This window comes from Mastomys coucha, unplaced genomic scaffold (genome assembly GCF_008632895.1).
Source record: "Mastomys coucha isolate ucsf_1 unplaced genomic scaffold, UCSF_Mcou_1 pScaffold18, whole genome shotgun sequence".
Classification (NCBI taxonomy): domain Eukaryota; kingdom Metazoa; phylum Chordata; class Mammalia; order Rodentia; family Muridae; genus Mastomys; species Mastomys coucha.
This window is the reverse complement of record NW_022196900.1, coordinates 90,689,876-90,710,428: the sequence shown is the minus strand read 5'-3', so window position 1 is coordinate 90,710,428 and position 20,553 is coordinate 90,689,876. Positions and strand designations below refer to the sequence as shown.

The 20,553-nt window shown below is 53.3% G+C and overlaps 1 protein-coding gene across 1 annotated transcript; it reads left to right on the top strand.

Moving 5' to 3' along the window:
- Positions 1–1,841: 1,841 nt before the first annotated feature.
- On the top strand, positions 1,842–17,797 carry Extl1 (exostosin like glycosyltransferase 1). The gene is made up of 11 exons (XM_031379011.1): positions 1,842–3,446; positions 9,303–9,393; positions 9,606–9,713; positions 10,899–11,018; positions 11,460–11,592; positions 11,776–11,882; positions 13,345–13,434; positions 14,115–14,201; positions 14,704–14,864; positions 16,339–16,507; positions 16,667–17,797. The coding sequence occupies exons 1-11, from the start codon at positions 2,686–2,688 to the stop codon at positions 16,847–16,849; spliced, it is 2,010 nt and encodes a 669-aa protein (XP_031234871.1). The 5' UTR covers positions 1,842–2,685; the 3' UTR covers positions 16,850–17,797.
- Positions 17,798–20,553: the final 2,756 nt, after the last annotated feature.

The following is a 20,553-nucleotide window of genomic DNA, read 5'->3' as shown; positions in this document are numbered from 1 at the left end:
CCCCACCCAGTCCCCCGCCCCCATCCACACTCTCTAACAGGAGTGGAGGAGAGGCCATCCTACTCGGTCATTTTCCTGTTTAGTGGTTAAAGGTATGGAGGGTGGGCTGGAAGAATGGCTCAGAGCTCGTTTTTTGTTTGTTTGTTTGTTTTTTGTTTTGTGTTTGCAGTGAATCCCGGTTTGGTTCCCAGAACCCACATGGCAGTTCGCAATTATCTGTCACTTCAGTTCCAGTGAATCTGATGCCCTCTTCTGATCGCCACAGGTACAAAGCATGCATACTGTAGACACACATGCATGTACGCACGCGTGCGCGCGCACACACACAGGCAAATACTTATACACACCAAATAAAAATAAACAAATATGTTTTTAAAAGGAATGGCTGGGTAGGGTGGCATATACCTTTAATCCTAGCACTTTGAACACAGAGACAGGCAGATCTTTGCAAGTTCAAGGCCAGCCTGGCTTACATAGCGTGTTCTAGGACAGCCAGGGCTACATAGAGAAATGCTGGCCCTGAATAAAGGAGATGTATAGATGGCTTAGGACCTGGCTAAGCCACGGAATACAAAGTTGCTCGAGTTCCCTAAGCCTCAACTTTCTCTTCTGTAAAATGGGGATGATAATCGTGTCTCCTTTATAGTCATTTCCAGCGTGCTCAGGACATAGTCACCTACCCTGTCACTCTGAACTCACCATGGCCTCCCTGGGAGCCTGGTCCAAGTTAGGATGCTAAGGATCTTGATGACGGATGACTGAACGTGGATGGGAGGAGGGTCCTGGCTCTAACTCAGGAGAGTCACGCCAGCTTCCTACAGGAAGGGAACCTTCTGCCAGTTCCAAGCCTGGTAGGATGGCAACCGCGCATGCCCACACCTGTCTTCTGCGTGAGAAAGCCTGTGGTTTACCTGAGCAGTTGTCTATCACGGAACAACAAACCTCTTACTACTGAGAGGCCAGTTTCTTCCTGATCCCATTTTGAGGATGTTCCTGGGCACCTGGGTGTGCCCTGCCCTCAGCCTGCTCATCAGAGGTGAGAATGTTTAAGTCACAAATCAGCAAACTTCCCTAGTCAGCGTAAGAATACCTCCTTGTGGAAGGACACGTCCACCAAGGGCTCTTCTAGGACCTTAGCAACAACCCTCCAAAGAGGATGCTGTTAGTCCATTTTAAAGGTGCCAGTAGCCACTGCCCAGCTCCATTCAGTGGCCCGGGGGGACAAGCAGAGGCCCCATTAGGCCAGGCTCTGAGTTCAAATCTTCACCTGGACACATCTAACTTGGGTCACCTTAGAGAGAGTCAATCTTCTCTCTGAGCTTCACTTTTCTCAATAGTAAAAAAGAAAAAAGAGTTGGTGATGTAATTCAGCTATAGCATACTTGTCTAGTGTGCACAAAGCCCTGGGCCACAAAATCAATTTTAAAAATAAATTAATAACAACAACAACAATAATAATAAAAGATAAATGTCTACTTTGGATCAATGGTAAAGACCTTGGAGAGAAACAAACTGTCAATCCACGGCCACCAGTGAGGTGTGGTGCCCTCCTGACCATTATTAATCTTCCAGAGCCAGACATGATGGCACACAGCTGGGCACTCGGAGGTGATGACAGGTTGATCAGAAACTTAAGGTCCTGGGTTGCAAGACGGATCTGAAACCAACCGGGGCAACAGGAAACACCCACCCCCTACACCCACGTCTCAAAAAAACGAAAACGAAAACGAAACGGTATCCCAGCAAGAGAGATTGCAAGGGGTTAAGTGGAGACCCTGCCTCCTAGGCAGGAGCCAATCAGCGCTGGCGGGGGCGGGGCCAGGCTGCTCCTGCGAAAGCGATCCGAACCGACCAGTTACCGTCTGGAGTGGGACCTGGAGCTGCCGGCTGGACTTGTGGGGCAGGAGCAGGAATTCGGAGCGTAGGTCTTGCCCCTTGCCCTGTGACAGCTCCTAGCCGGAGGGTGCAGGGCAGCTGCCTGGGTTAGGGGCCATAGCCGAAGGAAAGAAAACCAGCTCTCCGAACCTTCTCATTCCCCAGGCAGCAGGCATGGGATGCACTCAGACTCCAACTTCAGCTGGCTCTGGTGGCCCACATGGACACAAGGTCTATTTATAGTTCTGCCACATAAAGTCAGCCACCAAGCTCAGGGGTAGCTAGGGTTTTTCAAGGGCTTCTGGGGCAGAGAGAAGAGTGGGAGAGGCCAGCCCTGCCTCCTTCCACATCATCCTTGGCCACCCCCTCCCGATACCCACTCCCCATGATCCCAGACAGTTCTCCATAGCCTGCCTCTGGGTCAAGGGCAAGGTCAGGGGTGCAGTCCGGAGCGCAGATGGACACGGTCCTATGGTCTGGACAAGGGTTGCATCAGCCCCGAGCAGTGGCCCAGGGCAGAGGCCCTGATGAGAGGGCAAAGGCTGGCTGGGTTGTGGGAAGGCAGAGAAAGCAGTCGGACAGTGGAAAGGCAAATTTAGGAAGCCAGAGCCTCCCTGGACCTCCCACGAGGGGTCATTCCCACAGGTGGCCAATGATTGGTCGAACTTAGGCAGGGAGCCTGCCTTCAATGGTGATAGCGCTGGACCAGAAGGCTGATTTCCAGCTCCTCCTGCCTGCCTGGGGTCGCCTCCTTCCCCACTTGCTACCGAAATTCCTAACTTCCTTCTAGCCCTAGCTGTGGGTGGCCACATGCTGTGGAGAAGAAATACCTTCTGGCTGGCATTGTCAGCCTTCTGGCTCCTCCTCATCCTCTTAAGAGTGTTCCCTCTTCGCCTGGCAGTGTCGCCCGGTCCTCTTCCAGGGCGCTCCCAAGGCTGGCCCCGCTGGCTGGATGCTGCCTTCCTCCAGAGTTTCTCCCAGTCTGAGACGAACCCAGAAGACGTGGCACGACTCCCTCAGGTCTCCCGGGGAAGGAGCTGCACCTGGGGAGCCTGCTTTGACACCTCCAGATGTAGGGGGAAAGTCCTCAAGATCTTCGTGCACTCCCCCGCTGGTCCGACCACTGAGGCTCAGCGCAGGATCCTGGACTCCTTGGAAGGTTCCCGCTACCATGCACTCAGTCCAGCAGAGGCTTGCCTTCTCCTCTTTCTCCCCAGCCAGGACCGCAGAGGAGCATGCGGGCCCCTGCCTCCAAACTGGAACGGAGGCCGGAACCATCTGGTGCTCAGTCTCTACCCAGCCCCTTGCACCAGGCTGGGACAGGCGATGGTAGCTGAGGCCAGCCCTTCCTCCGACATCTTCCGACCAGGCTTCGATATAGCGCTCCCGCATCTCCCTGAAGCTCACCCATTGCAAGGTGGGGCTCCTGGCAGGCTGCAGCAGCACAGTCCCCAACCCGGGGCCACCTTACTGGCCGTAGCAGAGGAGAGAGGCAGGTGGCGTATCACAAGTACCCACGCTTCAGCCTGCCCCTGGAACAAGCACTGTGAGCAAGACCCTGGACCCCAGCAGTGAGTAACTCTACCCTTGGGGAGCTGCTGAGTGGGAGAGAACTCCTGAGTGGGAGGCGGCTGGGACAGGAGCAGGTCCCGAGGATGGAGTAAAGGGTTAGGATTGTCATCCTGTCAGGACAAACTCTCAGCCACAATAGGAGAGAGAGCAGATCTCCACCAAGCCGGAATGATAAGTCTCCAAGGGTGTGAAAGGCAGATTTTTGGAATTCTCCCTTGGGGATCTTTGAAACATAGCAAGGCTGCCTCCCCCTCCCACCTCCTCCATGCCTGGTATGCTGGTCCCTCCTACTCTAATGTTTTATGTAACAGACATTTGTATACCGCTCGCCAGGTATTAGCGCTCCCATAAACAATGGCGTGTGGGTAGTGGGAGGTAGATCAGTCCTTAAGGTTTGTTACCTTACAAACAGAGACATGAGTTCAAGTCCCACCCCCACTACCACCCCATGAGACGGTCTACTATTGAGGAGTTAGAGACAGGAGGATCCCTAGAGCTCTTGGCCAACCAGCTTAGCTGAGTGGGTGAGTTTCAGGATCAGTGAGAGACCCTGAAGGTAGAGAGATGGCTGAGTGGGCAAAGGCGCTTGCCACCAAGCCTGAGGGCTGGAGGGTTCTGTCATCCCCTGAGCCTACAAGTTAGAAAGAGAAGAGATTCCTGGAAACTGTCCTCTGACTTCCACACATGGTCCAAGGCACACAGGTATCCCACCCACTCACAGGACTGAACGAGACACCCACCCTCAACCCCTGTCCTACACACACACACACACACACACACACACACACACACACACAAGCTATTATGTATAGTAAAATAATTGTAACTGCTGCCACTAAGGTGTCTGTATTTTAAAGAGGCTGGGTCTGCGTTAAGTAACTTACCGGTGGCCACCCTGCCAGAGTGAACACAAAACTGTTTATCCGAAGAGGCTTCTGGGTTTTAAGCAAGAGTCTGGATCAGTCCTGTCACAGGCCTTGGGGGAGCCATGGAGACTGGTGACTGGTCCCAGCTGGAAACTGCCCTTGGGTCTAATTTTGGGGGTTAATCTCTCAAGGAAATAAGAGCCTCTGGTTTTAGAACTATGACTTAGGCACGGCCTAAAGAACTTCCTACCTGTGAGAATACTTGCCTACACATAAGGGGATGGAGACCCCATGGGGTAGGCTGTGGGTCCCAAGGCTGCCTTCCCATATCCTCAGAGTTGATAGTCCCCCTGGTGTCTCTCTTTTTCTGTGTCTTCCTGTGGTCTCCCTCCCTGTTCTCCAACATGGCTATTCTGAGCTCAGCTTCCCCAGGACTCTCTCCTCTGGCCAAGATCCACTTCTGCCTCTACTTGAGGTTCTGGGGAATGGAATCCTTACCCATACTGAAGTCACTTGGAGACCTCCTGGGAGCCTGCCCTGTCATCCCCCCCAGCCCTTCTGGAGCTCTTCAGACAGAGAGCCTGACAGGAACGCTCCTGTGACTGGAAACAGTAGTCTTAAAAACTTACTATTGCTGTTGGTGGCCATCTTTGTATGTGTGGGTGTATGTGTTACTATGGATTGTCCCGAGGGCCATGTACATGCTAGGCAAGTTCTGTACCACTGAGCTGTGCATTCACGCTCAGGAAGTCCCTCTTTGGGCTAACTATGGTTATTAATCATGTGCTGATACTTTGTGATTACTATGTGTCGATACTTTGTGGTGTTGTTGGATTTTCTTTTCTTCTCTTTTTCCTTGGCCCACGTGGAAGACTCTGGGAAGACTGGGCTGGCCTGGAGCTTGTAGTAATTCTGCTGCCTTTGCCTCCTGGGTGTGTGTAGGGGGAGGGGCTAGAGGTTACAGGTGTGTGCCCCTCCCTTCCGCTCTGGTCAGCATTTCCCATGATGCCTTTCTTTCCAAGGTATTCAGCATGGTAGTCTTTCATTGCCCTCACTTTCTCAGACTTTTAGCCTCTGCCTGGGCCAGACAGCATAGGGACAGGGTGTGAGAGGGAGGCCAGCGCCAGAAAATAGCCTGAATAAACAAGCACTAGCCAGAGAAAGAGGTCCTTCAGTCTCAGCCACCCACTGTCCCACATTCTGGCTGGCAGGCAGGTGGCATTGGTGGAAGCTTTCTTTTCTTTCTTTTTTTTTTTTTTTTTTTTTTTTTTTTGAGACAGGGTTTCTCTGTATAGCTCTGGCTGTCCTGGAACTCACTCTATAGACCAGGCTGGCCTCGAACTCAGAAATCCGCCTGCCTCTGCCTCCCGGTGCTGGGATTAAAGGCATGCGCCACCACTGCCCCGCTTGGTGGAGGCTTTCTAGGGGACTGTACCTATCTTCCTCAGTTGTTGCTGATTCTCCCAGCATCCTCCATAGAAGTCCCTATCCCAGGGCACAGGGTGTTGGGAGGATGCCAGGGGCCCTCAGTTCTCTGATCCAGGAGGCACACAGAAGCTGTAGTGGGGTTGGGAGTCTAAACAATACTTCTGGCTTCGTGGTGCAAGTGTTTTTCCAAATTGGTTGAATAGGTTCCTGTTCCATTGGAATAAGTGCCCACCCACTTAAGTCGCAATGTCTTTATTTTATGAATAGGTGATTCATTCACAGGATGAAGAATTCCAATGGTACAAAGGGGTCCACAGTCAAAAGTCCCCCTCCCACCTGGCTCGGCTAACCCAGGTTTCCTTCTTTCCTTTGAGCAGTAGTTGCAGCTTCTCGGGTGTCTTTCTTTTCTGGGGAGCTCTGTATGGCCAGGGTATGTGAACCCCCTACATACCTCTTCTTTTTGTTATTCTGGATTTTTCTAGACAGAGTCACTTATAGCCCAGACTGCATGAAAATGACTTTGAACTCCCGATCTTCCCGCCTCCACTGCCCAAGTACTGAGACTTCAGGCGTGTGGCCACAATGTCTGGCTCCTCCATTTTTAAATTTCTGTACCTGCCTATGGTGAACTATGCTAGTTCACCTTTATGTGGCCACACTTGTGGGGAGTACATGTGCACATGTATGTACATTCATGGGGAAACCCAAAGTTGATGGCCAATTCCTCGGTCAATCACTCTTTACCTTATACAGGGAGGCAGGGTCTCTCACCTGAATCCAGAGCTTGCCTGTTCAGCTAGTCTAGCTAGCCAGCTTGCCCAAGAGATCCCATCTCCATATACCTCATGTTGAGATGGGTTTAGCTGGGGGCTGGGGAATCCAGAGTCTAGGCTCTTAAAAATTATGGTTTTTAGAACTGGGCAGTGGTAGTGCACACCTTTAATCCAAGGCAGGTGGATCTCTGAGTTTTGAGGCCAGCTCGGTCTACAGAGGGAGTTCCAGAACAGCCAGGGTTATGTAGAGAAACCCTGTCTTGAAAAACAAAAACTGTTAATTGTTTTATGTGTATGTCTGTGTGCTTTTGTGTGTTTATGTGTACCATATGAATGCAAGATATCTTCAGAGATCAGAAGAGGACGTTGGATCCCCTGGAATTGGAGTTACAGGTGGATTCGAGCTGCCATGTGAGAGCTAGGAACCAAACCTGGGTCCTTAGCAAGAGCAAGAAGTGCCCTTAACTGCTGAGCCAGCTCTTTAGCCCCCAAACCAAGCTCTCCTGTGCAGCAAGTGTTTGACCTGCTGAACCATATTCCTATCTCCCCGCCCCATTAAAAAGTTTAGTTTAGTGTCTATGTGTGTGTGTGTGTGTGTGTGTGTGTGTGTGTGTGTATGGTGGGGGGACAAAGTTGTGGAGTTGGTTGTCTCATTCCATCTCCACATGGGTCCACAAATCAAATTTCTATAGATCAGGCTGGCCTTGAACTCCCAGAGATCCACCTGCCTCTGCCTCCTGAGTGCCAGGATTAGAGGTGTACGCCACCACTCCTGGCGATCTCTCCCATTTTTAATGTAAACTGAGTTTCCAAGTCCCTGTTCCCAACTCTTGGATGATATGTGGAGCCCAGGGACATTTGAGAGCACAGGAAAGTAGCTTCAAAAGAAAACATCTGAATGCTTAGGTGGAAGAAAACATTTTGATATATAACAGTATTTGTTTTCATTTCAACGCAGTGGTTAAATATACTTTTTAACATTTTAAATATAAAATCCCCCCCCAGGGGAGGAATAACAGCAAAGGCTATAAAGTGCCTAGGACCTCTGGAAATCACATGTGGCTCTGCCATGGCCAGGCCCTGGTGAACCCCGTGACCGTGGGCAGAGCCATGACTTTCACCCTGGGCTCTGAAACCCTCGGCCTATGGTGTTGAACAGCAGAACAGCTTTGGACCTTCTTGCTGGTCAGGACACAAGTTCCCTCTCTCACTCTCTCCTGAGTACCACACAGCCACTTGTTCAACCTCTGCCCACCATCTCCCACAACCCCCCAGCACCCTCCACCCTTGGGCTCAGTTAACTCAGTCCAGTCAGGAGGCAGGTACATCAGGGGTGCACAGGTAAGCAGAGCGAGGCTTTGGGGCTAAGGATGACCTCGGGCGTCTGTTCCCTCGCCTGTCAGATACGATGATACAGCAGTGGTTTACATCTCAGACGGCTGCTGTGAGAATGGCCTTCTTACATGGAAAACACTTAGAACTGTTGGTGGTTGGCTGGGAAATCGAGGAGGGCTTCCCGGAGAAGGTGACATGGAGGCAAAAAAAAAAAAAAAAAAGCCTGGTCTCTGCTGTAGGCAAAAGGAATTTCCCCCACGTAGGTGAGGCAGGGGGCATCAGGATATGGGGAGAGGGGATGAAGGGCGAGGGGCTGAAGGCCAAGGGGTGCCATCTGTATAGCCAGCCCTGTTTCTCTCTGTGGGTTCTCTGGAGTCTTCAGCTAGGGCCTTTTAGTTCCTTACAGCTTACTGGAGGGAGCTGGGCCTGCCTGGCCAATGCTGTAGCATCGGATGTGATGAGGGTGGGGGTGAAGTTTGTTTTGTGGTTCCTTCCAGAGGTTCCCCATGCTCGCCTGGACATATCCCTCAGGGTGGCAGAAATAACCTGGGGTTGGAATTGGCCCAGGTTAGTTCTAACCACAACCCAGCCCCTCTCCTTGAGAGACTCAAGTTCCCCAACTGTTCAGAGGCACCGCCCGATGCACCCAGCTCTGTCTCCTGGAGGTCAAGCAGAGAGCAGCTGGGGGTGGGGGGTCTTGGGTGGTCCGTCTCTTTCATGCTCCTCACTGAGGACTGTGTGCACCCATGGGTCCCTCTGGTCCTTTCTTCCCCAGCTGGATGAGAGGCATCGGTTCCCTGGACTGGCAGTCCCAGAGAGGTGGCTCTGAGGGTGTCCCTCCCAGATTCTCTGGCACAACCTGCTCCAGTCCCGGGGCTGGGGGAGGAGCAGGGGGAACAGAGGAGGCCTGTCCTCCAACCCAGGGCTGCGGGCAGGAGCTTCCTGTGCGGTTCCAGGCTGGAGGCACGGCCCACCTTGATACAGAGAAGCCTTTCATGGCTAGGCTACCAATTTGGGGAGAGCTGAGAGTGGGGGTCACTCAGGTGAGAGGGAGGGCTGGATGTGGGGGTCACTCAAGTGAGGGCGCAGGGTTGGGTGTTGCAGGTGAGGGATGCCTAGGCCAGAGTGGAAGTGAAAGAAAGGACAGGGAATCCAGGTACCCCCATTTTTCAGATGAGAGAACTGAGGTACAGGGAAGAAAAGGGAGAAGTCTAGGGCACCGGGGGCAGAGACAGAGCTAGCAGGCAGGGTTTCTGAATCCAGGGAGCAGGGAGCGGGGAGGCCAGGTTATGTCTGTCAGTGTATGGCTGTGTGTCTGAGGACACAGTGGGGCAACCTCTTGTGATTGTGAGGATGTCACTGTAGGGCAGCAGGGGCCGCTGGAGCTGCCATACAGGGTGACGGTCAGGTGTCTCAGGCTCCCATGTCCAGGGACCTTGCTGTACCTTCTCAGGACCTACCCAGGAGAGACACTTCCCAATGCCACCTTCTGCCTCATTCCCGGCCACCGATCTGCCACCTCCTGCTTTCTCCAAGCCCTCCAGGTACACCCCAGCCTCTGTACCTCTGCCCTTGCGCTAGCAGGAAATGCTGGGCACACGCACATAGGAAGGGGGTTCCCTGTCCCCCCACATACTCTCCTCTCTGTCCTTTCCCTTAACGGCGTGTGTGTGTGGGGGGGGGGTCTGCTGGTGGCTTGGGGTGGTGGTGAATGTGTGCAAGGGCTGGGCTCCCCAATGATTGCTCTGTCACCCAGGCCGGCTGCATCCCTGTGCTCCTCAGCCCCCGCTGGGAGCTGCCTTTCTCTGAAGTCATCGACTGGACCAAGGCAGCCATCATTGCTGATGAGAGACTCCCGCTGCAGGTAGCTCAGAGTCCGTCTCACGGTGGGGGGCTTGTCAGGGGGGAGCCCCAAGATCTCAGCCCCCTTCTAGAGTAGTCATTTCCATACCTATTGCCTCTCCCTGGGGCTCTCTCAGCATCCTGCCTCTGGAGGGTGCTGAGAGCTAGTTCTGAGCCACTGAAGTTCTTCCTCAGTTTCTCCATCAGTATAATGGGATAAGTTAGATTTCTGGGCTCAGCTGATAGGAAATAAATAAATAAATAAATAAATAAATAAGATGCCATGTCTCTTCCATCTGATGAAATGAAAGTTGCCCAAGCCAGAAGAATCTAGGTGAGAAGTCTGGGGAGCTGGGTGGAAGGAGGCAGGAAAGTGAGCAATGGCCATCCTTTAACTGGGGTAGTCACACCTACAACGCCAACACTAGGGCATGTGAGGCAGGAGATCAGGAATTCAAGGTCATTTTCAACTACATAGCCAAGTTTGAGACCAGCCTGGGACACTCTCAAGAAGAGACAGACACAGGGATATGCTTGTGTTTGTGTATACACACACACACACACACACACACACACACACACACACACACACAGTGCTACAACCGTTCATTCAGAGAGTCTCCACATGGCCTAAGCACCAAATGGACATTTTCTAGTTGAGTCTTTACAACCACATGTGAGGGAGATGGTTTAATGTACCCATTCCACAGATGGGGAAACTGAGGCCGGGAGCAGCTACTGTTGCCCCCTCTTCACCTTGGTGTTTTGGATAGGGTCTCATATTAGCCCATGCTGACCTCAAACTCCCTATGCAGCCCAGAATATCTTGAACATCTGATCCTCCTGCCTCCAGCTCCTGAAAGCTGTAATTCCAGGCACATGTCAATGGTGACAGTTTATGTGGTGCTGGGGATCAAGCCCAGGGCTTTGTCCATGCTGTGCTGGGTTGGCTCTTTGTCCACCGAGCCACATCCCCAGCCACCTCTACCTTTGTTTGTTTTGTTTTTAAAACAAGTTCTCTTCCCTATGTAGCCCAGGCTGTTCCTGAGCTCAAGGTCCCCCGTCTCAGCCTCCTCCATGCTAGGACTTGCGGGTATGTGCCACCTCACAGTGGCACATCACTAGAAGCTTCCAGGTCCCCGAGCTCTGGGCTGAGCCTTCCGGGACCCCAGGCCCGCTCCCTCCCTCCCTCCCTCTGTGCCTCCAGGTCCTGGCTGCCCTCCGTGAAATGCTCCCTTCGCGGGTTCTCGCCCTGCGCCAGCAGACCCAGTTTCTGTGGACCGCTTACTTCTCCTCAGTGGAAAAAGTCATCCATACCACCCTGGAGGTGAGGGAGGTTCACCCGCAGGGCCCGAGAGAACGGTGTGGCCCCACAGTTGTGTCTGTGGTAATGAGGGAAGGAAGGAAAGCCAGGACTGTCACCTGATCCCCACTCCAGAAGTCGCCTCTTCTGGCCTCGGTGGCCTGCTCTCTGTCCAAGTCTCTCTTCTAGAAGCCTGAAGGAAGAGGTGTGAGGCCCATAGTTCTCTCCGCCCACACCCTCCTCAGGCCCCGCCTCTCCTCAGGCCCCGCCTCTCCTCGGGCTCCGCCCATAGGGCCCCGCCCCTCCTCGGGCCCCGCCTCTTATCAGGGCTGGTAGTTCTCTCCGCCCACACCCGCCTCTCGGGCCCCGCCTCTCAGGGGCTGTTCTTCCTCAGGTCCCACACACAAACTGTCTGAACCCCACAAACTAGCCACACCTCCGGCATGCCCCTTCCTCTTTCCACAGATCATTCAGGACCGGGTCTGGGGTGCATCAGCTCACCCCTCACTGATGTGGAATAGCCCCCCAGGGGCACTCCTGGCTCTGCCCACTTTTTCCACGAGCCTTCACGACTTCCCCTTTTATCATCTGCAACTGGGTATGTCCTGGGGGTCGGACAACTTGAGGTAACATCAGCTCTCCCCAGATTTACTCCAGCTTCATCTGCAGACACTCTCTCTCAAACTCCATCTCTTCTGGTTCTTTGGGGGTCCCCTAGCAAAGGTCACTCTCCAAGGGGCTCCACCTTCTCCCTCCTAACACGGGTGTCTCCTTTCTCCAGGCTCCAGCCCTGAGAGCAGTTTCAGCGCCATGATCTGGGTGGGGGCCTCTGGAGAGTCCCTGCTGAAGCTCATCCAGGAGGTGGCAGGTTCCCAGCACTGTGCCCAGGTCTGCCCCCCTGACAGCTGGGGTTCTGGGATCCAGGGTGAATGCAAAGAACAGAGCAAGGGCTTAGATGACCGCACATCTGAGGAAAGGCGGGGGGGGGGGGGGGGGGGGGGGGGGGGCTCTTTCCCAAGATTCTTGCTGACCTCAAGTCCCAGGTTTCCAAACACCATCAGAATTGGTGAAGCCCTTGGAGAGTTGGTGTTTCTTGGTGAGACTGGAGAAAGAAGCATCCATCCATTCATTCATTCGTTGATACATTCATTCATTTGTTCTCCCACTCAGTGGTCACTGGGGCCAGTCCTGGGGCTTCAAGTGCCGAGGACCAAAGGGTAGGCAGGAGAGGACTCCTCCCCAGGATTCCTAGTACCAACACTGTCCAATCTTACTTCCAGAGAACACTGGTTGCTAGGGATGGTCGCTCATGTTTGTAATTCCAGCCCTTGAGCTGAGGCAGGAGGAATTCGGAGAGTTGGAGGCAGGCTAGCCTCCAGCCACTCAGGGAGATAAAGCCAGCCAAAGGAGATCTAGCCACAAAAGCAATAAAACAATAAACAAACAAACAATGGGGCTGGAGAAATGGCTTATTGGTTAAAATTACTTGTTATCTCAAGGAACCCAGGTTCAGCTCCCAGCACCCACACAATGGCTCACAACCACCAGTGACTCCAGTTCCAGGGGATCCAGTACCTCTTCTTACTTCTGAGGGAACCGGACAGGCATGTAGCTCACAGACATGCAGGCAAAAACATTGGCACACATAAAATAATAAATCAGTCAAGATGACAACAAAAAGCCCCTGGGGAATCCAGGTTGGCTCTCAGAGGAAGTTGCTAGGCCAAGGTGCCCACGAGGTGTGGGCTGAGGAGAGCAGGAAATGACAAGGAGAATATAGGCCTCAGAGGGCAGGTGGGGACTGCACCTGAAGTCAGAGCTCAGTGCAGTGACACACTACTTCAATCACTACACTCCAGAGGTGGAGGCAGATTGGGAATTCTAGGCCAGCCAGGACCACATGGCGAGTTCTAAGACAGCCAGAGCTACGCAGAGAGATCCTGTCTCAAAGTAAATATATAAATCAGAACCCAGTCTAGGGCAACCACACTAAAAATTTTTTTTTTCTTGAGATGGTATTATTATTTAATCCTAGTTAGTCCTGACCTCAGAGATCTGCTTCCCTCTGCCTCCCAGACGCTAGAATTACAGGCATGCACCAGACCCCTGTCTCCACTAGGACTCTTGCTTGCCATAGGCCAGAGGCAAGACTAAAGGTGGTGATGAAGGGGTAGGGATCCCACCGCCCTCCCTCCCTCTCCTGTGCATACGTAGCTCCTCCCTGTGCTCCATCCACCCTAAGGAGGAGCACCCCCAGGACTCCCCTTCTAATCCAATCCCAGACTTCAGACAAGGGGAGCTCCCGTACTAACCTGATCTCAGACTTCAAACAAGTCCCCTTTCTTCCCAGATCCTGATTCTCTGGAACAGTGAGAAGCCACCCCCTGACAGGTGGCCCGAGACAGCGGTGCCCCTAACAGTCATCGGGGGGCACAGGAAGGTAAGCGGGCAGGAGGACTCCCACTGGGGACCAGGGAGGACAGCCACATGATGTTTCGGGCCAGACTGGAGTTCTGCATGGGTCTGAAGGAATCAGGCCATGGGTTCTAGCTGTGGGTCTAATTGAAATGATGCTCTTACACTAGAGTTGGGCTCTGCAGTACAGATTTGCCTGCTATGTGCAGGGTCCTGGGGTCCATGTTTCCAGTAGCGTCAAGCACCCTTCCCTCCCCGGCCCTGGGGAATACACTTCTAGAGCAGCGGAGTTCCTGTGATGTAGGAGACTGGAGACTGTGTGGATGTCTCGGATGAGGGGTGGGAAGAAAGTAGGCTCATGGAGAAATGCCAGAGAGGGCAGCATACTGAGCGAGGAGGTGGTGGGAGCTGGGAACCTGGGCCCCACAGCACCACAGATACCGCATGCACACGTGCTGGCTGTATCTGTCTAGGCAGGACACTTGCATCTCTCCACGTCTGATTCTTTCAAATAATTGATCCGGGGTTAATAAGAGTGAAATTCTAGGAGGGGCCTTTAGAGCCAAAGGGGAAACTGTCATCTAGGTTTGTAGTCAGGCTTCTGTATTCCTGGCTCCTTCAGAGCTCATACTTACTGGGGTGGGGAGTGTTGGGGGGATGGTTCTCATGTCTGAGTTACCCTAAACTCCCTCTGCCCCACCACAGGTCAGTGACCGGTTCTTCCCACACAGCAACATCAGCACCAATGCCATCCTCAGCCTTGATGCTCAGAGCACTCTTTCTACTAGTGAGGTGAGGGCAGGGCCCAGGAGATGTCTAGTGTGATGTGAACGAAGCCGAGGGCATTTCAGCCCCCTCGGGTTCCCATGCCCTGAGTTCCAGCCTCTTGCTGCGGTGGTCTCCAAATAGAAGTATAACAGAGAGCTCCTAGCTGCGCAAATTCCCTCCAAATCCCCCCAGAAACACTCATCTTAAACTTCTAGTAAAACATCAAATAATGGCTGGACAATGGTGCATGCCTTTAATCCCAGAACTCGGGAGGCAGGGACAAGTGGATCTCTGTGAGTTGGAGGCCAGCCTGGTCGACAGAGCTAGTTGCAGGTCAGCCAGAGCTGCACAAAGAAACCCTGTCTCCAACAACCAAAAACCAAACCAAACCACACAAACAAAAGAGGACTTAATGCTCTGATCCCCTGTGCCCTAAGTCCTGCCCCAACCTTAGTCAACCTTACCACCGCGTGTAAGGATTTTGGTCAGGAAACCCCTCCTCACAGCTCACCCAATCCCCCTGCAGGTGGACTTTGCCTTTGTGGTGTGGCAGAGCTTTCCTGAGCGGATGGTAGGCTTTCTGACGGGTAGCCACTTCTGGGATGAAGCCGAGGATGGCTGGGGCTACAGCACTTCGATGGCCAATGAATTCTCCGTGGTCTTGACCACGGCTGCCTTCTACCACAGGTGCAAACCTTGACCCGGAACAGGGAGAAAGGCCAGAGTCCTGACCTGGAGTGGGTGGGATTGTCATCCCTGATTGTGGTTCTCTCTCTCTCTCTCTCTCTCTCTCTCTCTCTCTCTCTCTCTCTCTCTCTCTCTCTCTCTCTCTCTCTCTCTCTCTCCCTCCCTCTCTCCCTCCCTCCCTCTCCCTCTCCCTCTCCCTCTCTCCCTCTCTCTCTCTCTCTCTCCTCTCTCTCTCCTCTCTCTCTCTCTCTCCTCCCTCTCTCTCTCTCTCCTCCCTCTCTCTCTCTCTCTCTCTCTCTCTTTGAAACAAGATGTCATGGGTCTAGGCTGGGGATATAGCTTATTTGGTAAGAGCGCTTGTCTAGGACGTGCGAAGCCCTGGGTTCTAACCTTAACACTGAGTATGTCAAAACTGAGCATGATAGCACACATCTGTAATCCTAGCTCTGGTCCCACGGAGGCAGGAGGATAAAGAATGCACACAGTCACAGTCAGCTGGGTAGTGAGTTTGAGGTCAGCCCGGGAACATGGAACCCTGACTTAGAGACAGGGAGGACCTCCCTATGTAGTCCAAGCTGATGCTTCCGTCTCCCAAGTGCTGAGCTTACAAGTGCCATTCCCCATCAGGCCTGGCCTTTGGGGCCTCTGGAAAGCGAGTCTTTTTTTTTTTTTTTTTGAGACAGAGTTTCTCTGTGTAGCCCTGGCTGTCCGGGAACTCACTCTGTAGACCAGGCTGGCCTCAGATATCCACCTGCTTCTGTCTCCCAAGTGCTGGGATTAAAGGCGTGTGCCACCACCGCCCAGCGGAAAGCGAGTTTTTAATCTGCTTAGACCTCATCTATGTATCATGGAACTTCTTGTAGATTTTTTCCCAGGGGCTCTGCATAGAGCTCTCGGAATAGAGGATAATCCTCAAGTGTGCAGAGTGGGCCCAGGGGATTCACAGTTCCCCTGACGCTGGTCTTTGGGAAGCCATGTTTGTTGGCTTTGGAACCACCTCGCACCACCCCCGCCCTGCTCTGTCAGAGTTCTTCAGACTTGGGAGCACAGAAAGAGGACCCCCAAGGAGGGACTGGAGGGATACAGAATCATTGCCCACTCCCTAAATCACAGGTCACATGGAGAGTGGGTCATGCCCAGGATGGGAGCACCCTGAGAGGAGCTAGAGGATGGGGTACAGGGCTTGGAACTTTCCCCAGCCTTGAGCGGTCTGAATCAGACTTTGTGTTTGCCACAGTCAGCTACAAACCTCACGGACACGGTTCCCTTTCACCTCTTAGGATTCTGCAGGGCCACGACCAATGCCGGAGCCTCAGCCCCCGGATCAGGACTGCATCAACCGTTTAGCCCACCTAGGGTGGAGTCTGGGGTCAGAGATAGGGAAATGGATCCTGCCTGCGTACTTTTCCTGTCCTCGTCCGACTGGTCCCTTGAGTCGTGCCCCCATCCTCAAGGTTTACCATATATCTTACAGGTACTACCACACCCTCTTCACCCACTCCCTGCCTAAGGCCCTGAGGACCATAGCGGATGAGACTCCCTCCTGTGTTGACATCCTGATGAACTTCCTGGTAGCCACCGTCACCAAACTGCCCCCCATCAAGGTGCCTTATGGTAGGCAGCACCCGGAGGCTGCTCCGAAGGTGAGGCGACTCCAGTGGCCGGTCCACACTAGGAAAGCCCAGGATGGGGAAGGAAAAGAGGGCGGAGTCTCTTCACTCTCTAACCCAAATCTTGTAGCAGCAGCATGAGGGTTCAGAAAAAAACAAACCTCACGGACACGGTTCCCTCTCACCTCTTAGGATTCTGCAGGGCCACGACCAATGCCGGAGCCTCAGCCCCCGGATCAGGACTGCATCAACCGTTTAGCAGCAGGGTTCGGCCACATGCCTCTGGTTTCCTCTCGAGTGCGTCTGGACCCGGTGCTGTTCAAGGACCCGGTATCGGTGCAACGCAAAAAGTATCGCAGTTTAGAGAAGCCCTAGGCGAGGCGCTGTACCTGCCTGCTGGACAAGAGCGAAACAACGGAGACGGGTCAAAGTCCAGTCACGACAGGGATCCCTGGGAGCAGGGACCTTTCCCAGCTGCGGTGGGGTTGCATTTGGCACAAATTCGCACAAGCCGGTGCACGGGCTGATTCCGTTCCCTGAAATGCCGTTCTCTGCATCTCAGCATCTCTGCCTGGTCCACGTCCGACCCGCACTCATGTCCTTGGTGGTCTTGAAGTCCTCGCACGGTTCACGCCTAGTGGCCTTGAGCACACCACCCAGACCCCAGGACCCGCCTGTGTGCGCCGGAGGGCGGATTCTGCCCTCCTGTCTTTGGTCTGGCAGGTGCATTGTAAATATTTGAGCAATAGCTACAAGAGTATTCGCTGGTTGCCAGCGTGGTGGAACACGGGCCGAGTGTGCACGAGACATAACGCTGGCCCTCACTCTGAAGTCCCTGGTCCACGTAGAAAGCAGACACCAGGATACCCAGACCCAGTCAAGCGTGAACAAAGAGGCCAGGAGTCGGAGATAACCGAAGGATTGGGTGTTGGGTGCCAGCCTCACGCAGACCCCGGATCTTGGGCGACCAGCAGCTTTGCACTACCAATCCTGACCACTAGAGGTCAGCTGCTGCACTACTCTCCCTTCAGGGGAATGGAGTTTGGTTTTGCGTTCTTGACGTTTTGTTGTTTTTGTTTTTCAAGTAAGGGTTTCTCTGGGTAGTCCTGGCTGTCTTGGACCTCACTCTGTATGCCAGGCTGGCCTCGAATTCACGGAGATCCACCTAACTTTTGCTTCCCAAGTGCTGAGATTAAATTCGTGCACTACACTTCCTGACTGCTTCTTGAACTTGGGGGGGTCAGGAGGGGAGGAGGAGGCGAGACAAGGTTCGAATCTGTAACCCAGACTGTCCTGGAACTCAATACAGTCTTACTGCCTCAATTTCCCAAGTGTTAAGAGTTACAGGCTGGGCTGGCGAGATGGCTCAGCAGGTAAGAGCACTGACTGCTCTTCCACAGGTCCTGAGTTCAAATCCCAGCAACCACATGGTGGCTCACAACCACCCACAATGAGATCAGACGGCCTCTTCTGGTGCATCTGAAGACAGCTACAGTGAATTACGCCGGAGCGAGTAGGGCCGGCAGAAGGTCCTGAATTCAATTCCCAGCAGCCACACACATGATAGCTCACAGTCATCTGTATAGCTACAGTGTACTCATACACATAAAATAAATCTTAGAAAAAAAAAAAAGTTACAGGCAGCCTTGCGGTGGTGGCGCACTCCTTTAATCCCAGCACTTGGGAGGCAGAGGCAGGCGGATTTCTGAGTTCGAGGCCAGCCTGGTCTATGGAGTGAGTTCCAGGACAGCCAGGGCTATACAGAGAAACCCTGTCTCGAGAAAAAAAAAAAAAAAAGAGTTGCTGGTGAGATGGCTCAGTGGGGAAGAGCACTGACTGCTCTTCCAAAGGTCCTGAGTTCGGATCCCAGCAACCACATGGTGGCTCACAAGCACCCATAATGAGATCTGACGCCCTCTTCTGGTGCATCTGAAGACAGCTACGATGAATTATGCAGGAGTAAGCCGGGCAGGAGTAAGCCGGGCCGGAGCGAGCAGGGCAGAGTGAGGTCCTGAATTCAATTCCCAGCAGCCACACACATGATATAGCTCACAGTCATCTGTACAGCTACAGTGTACTCATACACATAAAATAAGTAAATCTTTTTTAAAAAAAAAAAATTTACAGGCGTGAGCCACAATGCCTGACTGAATGGAGTTAAAGACTGCCGATAAAATGGCGAGTTGAGGGTCACTGGTGTGTGCAGACCCCAGTATGAAAACGTGCGAGGAATGTGAGAGAACTCCTCTTTGGCCCGTACACTTGGAGTTCGGGCTGTTGGCAGATGGGCTGGTCGCAAGGAAGAGGGCTGTCCTCAGGGTCCTGTAGGTGAGAGATGGAAGGCTGCTTTTCCTGGGTTCATCCACCTGGAACTGGAATTATCGCTTCCGAAATAAAGCACGTGTCCTTGCCCACTCACGCTCCAGCTAAAAATACCCTTCCAGCAGCTGTCCCGTGTGGCGGGGCGCTCAGGGTCAACGAGGGGCGTGGCTTGGAACTGGGGTGACTCTAGACTGGGGGGGGTGTCTAACCCAGTCCAAAATATCGGGTGTTTTCCTTCTTTGATGGCTTCGACCGCTGTGGAAACTCCCGTGACTAGGTTTCTGGCTGGAACAGACTGTCCCCTGAGGCCTCCCACCCACTTTCTCCAACTTCACTCCTGGCCCCTGTATGACTCAGGTCCTTCCTGGGGCCTGTCACCGCTGGGTGCAGAAAGCCGGTAGGTCAGTCAGATGCTTTGAGGTGCAAAGGGAGGGGAGGGGGGCGGACTGGAGATTAATGTGGGGGAGGTGGCCTGGCCCAGGGTCAAGAGCAGTTGAGGGTGAGAAGACTCACACAGCTGCAGTCTAGGCGGCCAGCCGAGGATGGAAAGGGCACCCGGTGCCAGGGCCACCCTGGGAACAGAAGGCACCGTTGCAGTGGTGGCTTGGACACCCAGGATGGTGGGTTAGGTGCCTTGGGGTTTGTTGTGCCTGTGTGGAAGGTGTTGTTGGATTCAAGGCTCACATGGGCTAAACGTTCAGCTCAAGGCAGGTCTCACTCCTGCCATCATTAGCCCAGGAATGAGGGACATCTGTCTCAGGCCAGCAGTGGACACCTTAGCCTCTCCGAACCTTCCTTTTCTCCACTATAAAAATGAAAAGTTGGGCTAGGTGGTGGGTGGTGGCCCACGCCTTTAATCCCAGCACTTGGAGGCAGAGGCAGGTGGATTTCTGAGTTTGAGGCCAGCCTGGTCTACAGAGTGAGTTCCAGGACAGCCAGGGCTACACAGAGAAACCTTGTCTCGAAAAGCCAAAAAAAAAAAAAAAAAAAAAGTTGGGGGTGGGATGGGGTGGGGCTAGAGAGAAGGCTCAGAGGTTGAGAACACTTTTCTCTTGCAAAGGATCCCCTTCCTGGGTTCCTAGCTCCCACACTGGATGGCTCACAAGCATCTATAACTCCTGTTCCAGGGGATCCAACACCCTCACCTGACCTCCACAGGCACCCACATGTGTGGTTCACATACAGATAAATGTGGTTGCACATACAATTTAAAAGAAAGGAAGAAGAGGGTCTGGTGTCTGGTGTCTACAGTTCCAACACGCAGGAGGCAGGAGCAGGGGCAAGAGACCCTCTGAAAGTCCCAGGTGACCATCTCTTGAGAGATGTAAGGATGTGGCCACTGTGATGCCCAGTATCCAGAGCCCTGGGACTGGTGGAGGAAGGGGTGGGCATTTGATTACTTGAGACTGGAGGATTACATCTTCTCCATTCCAGGCCAACACTGTCACACAGACCTGACCCTCAATAAATATGTCAGTGTCTGAAGGCATAGGTTTTCTTTACAGTTGGAGACAGATCAAAGGAGAGGAGGCCAGGGGTGGTGCATGATACATGCTGGGATTCAGCTACTCAGGAGGCTGAGGCAGGGGGATGGGAACTGCAGGCTAGTGTGGGATATCTAAAATTAAGAATTGAAAAAGCTAGATGTCACTGGGCAGTGGTGACACACGCCTTTAATCCCAGCACTTGGGAGGCAGAGGCAGGCAGATTTCTGAGTTCGAGGCCAGCCTGGTCTACAGAGTGAGTTCCAGGACAGC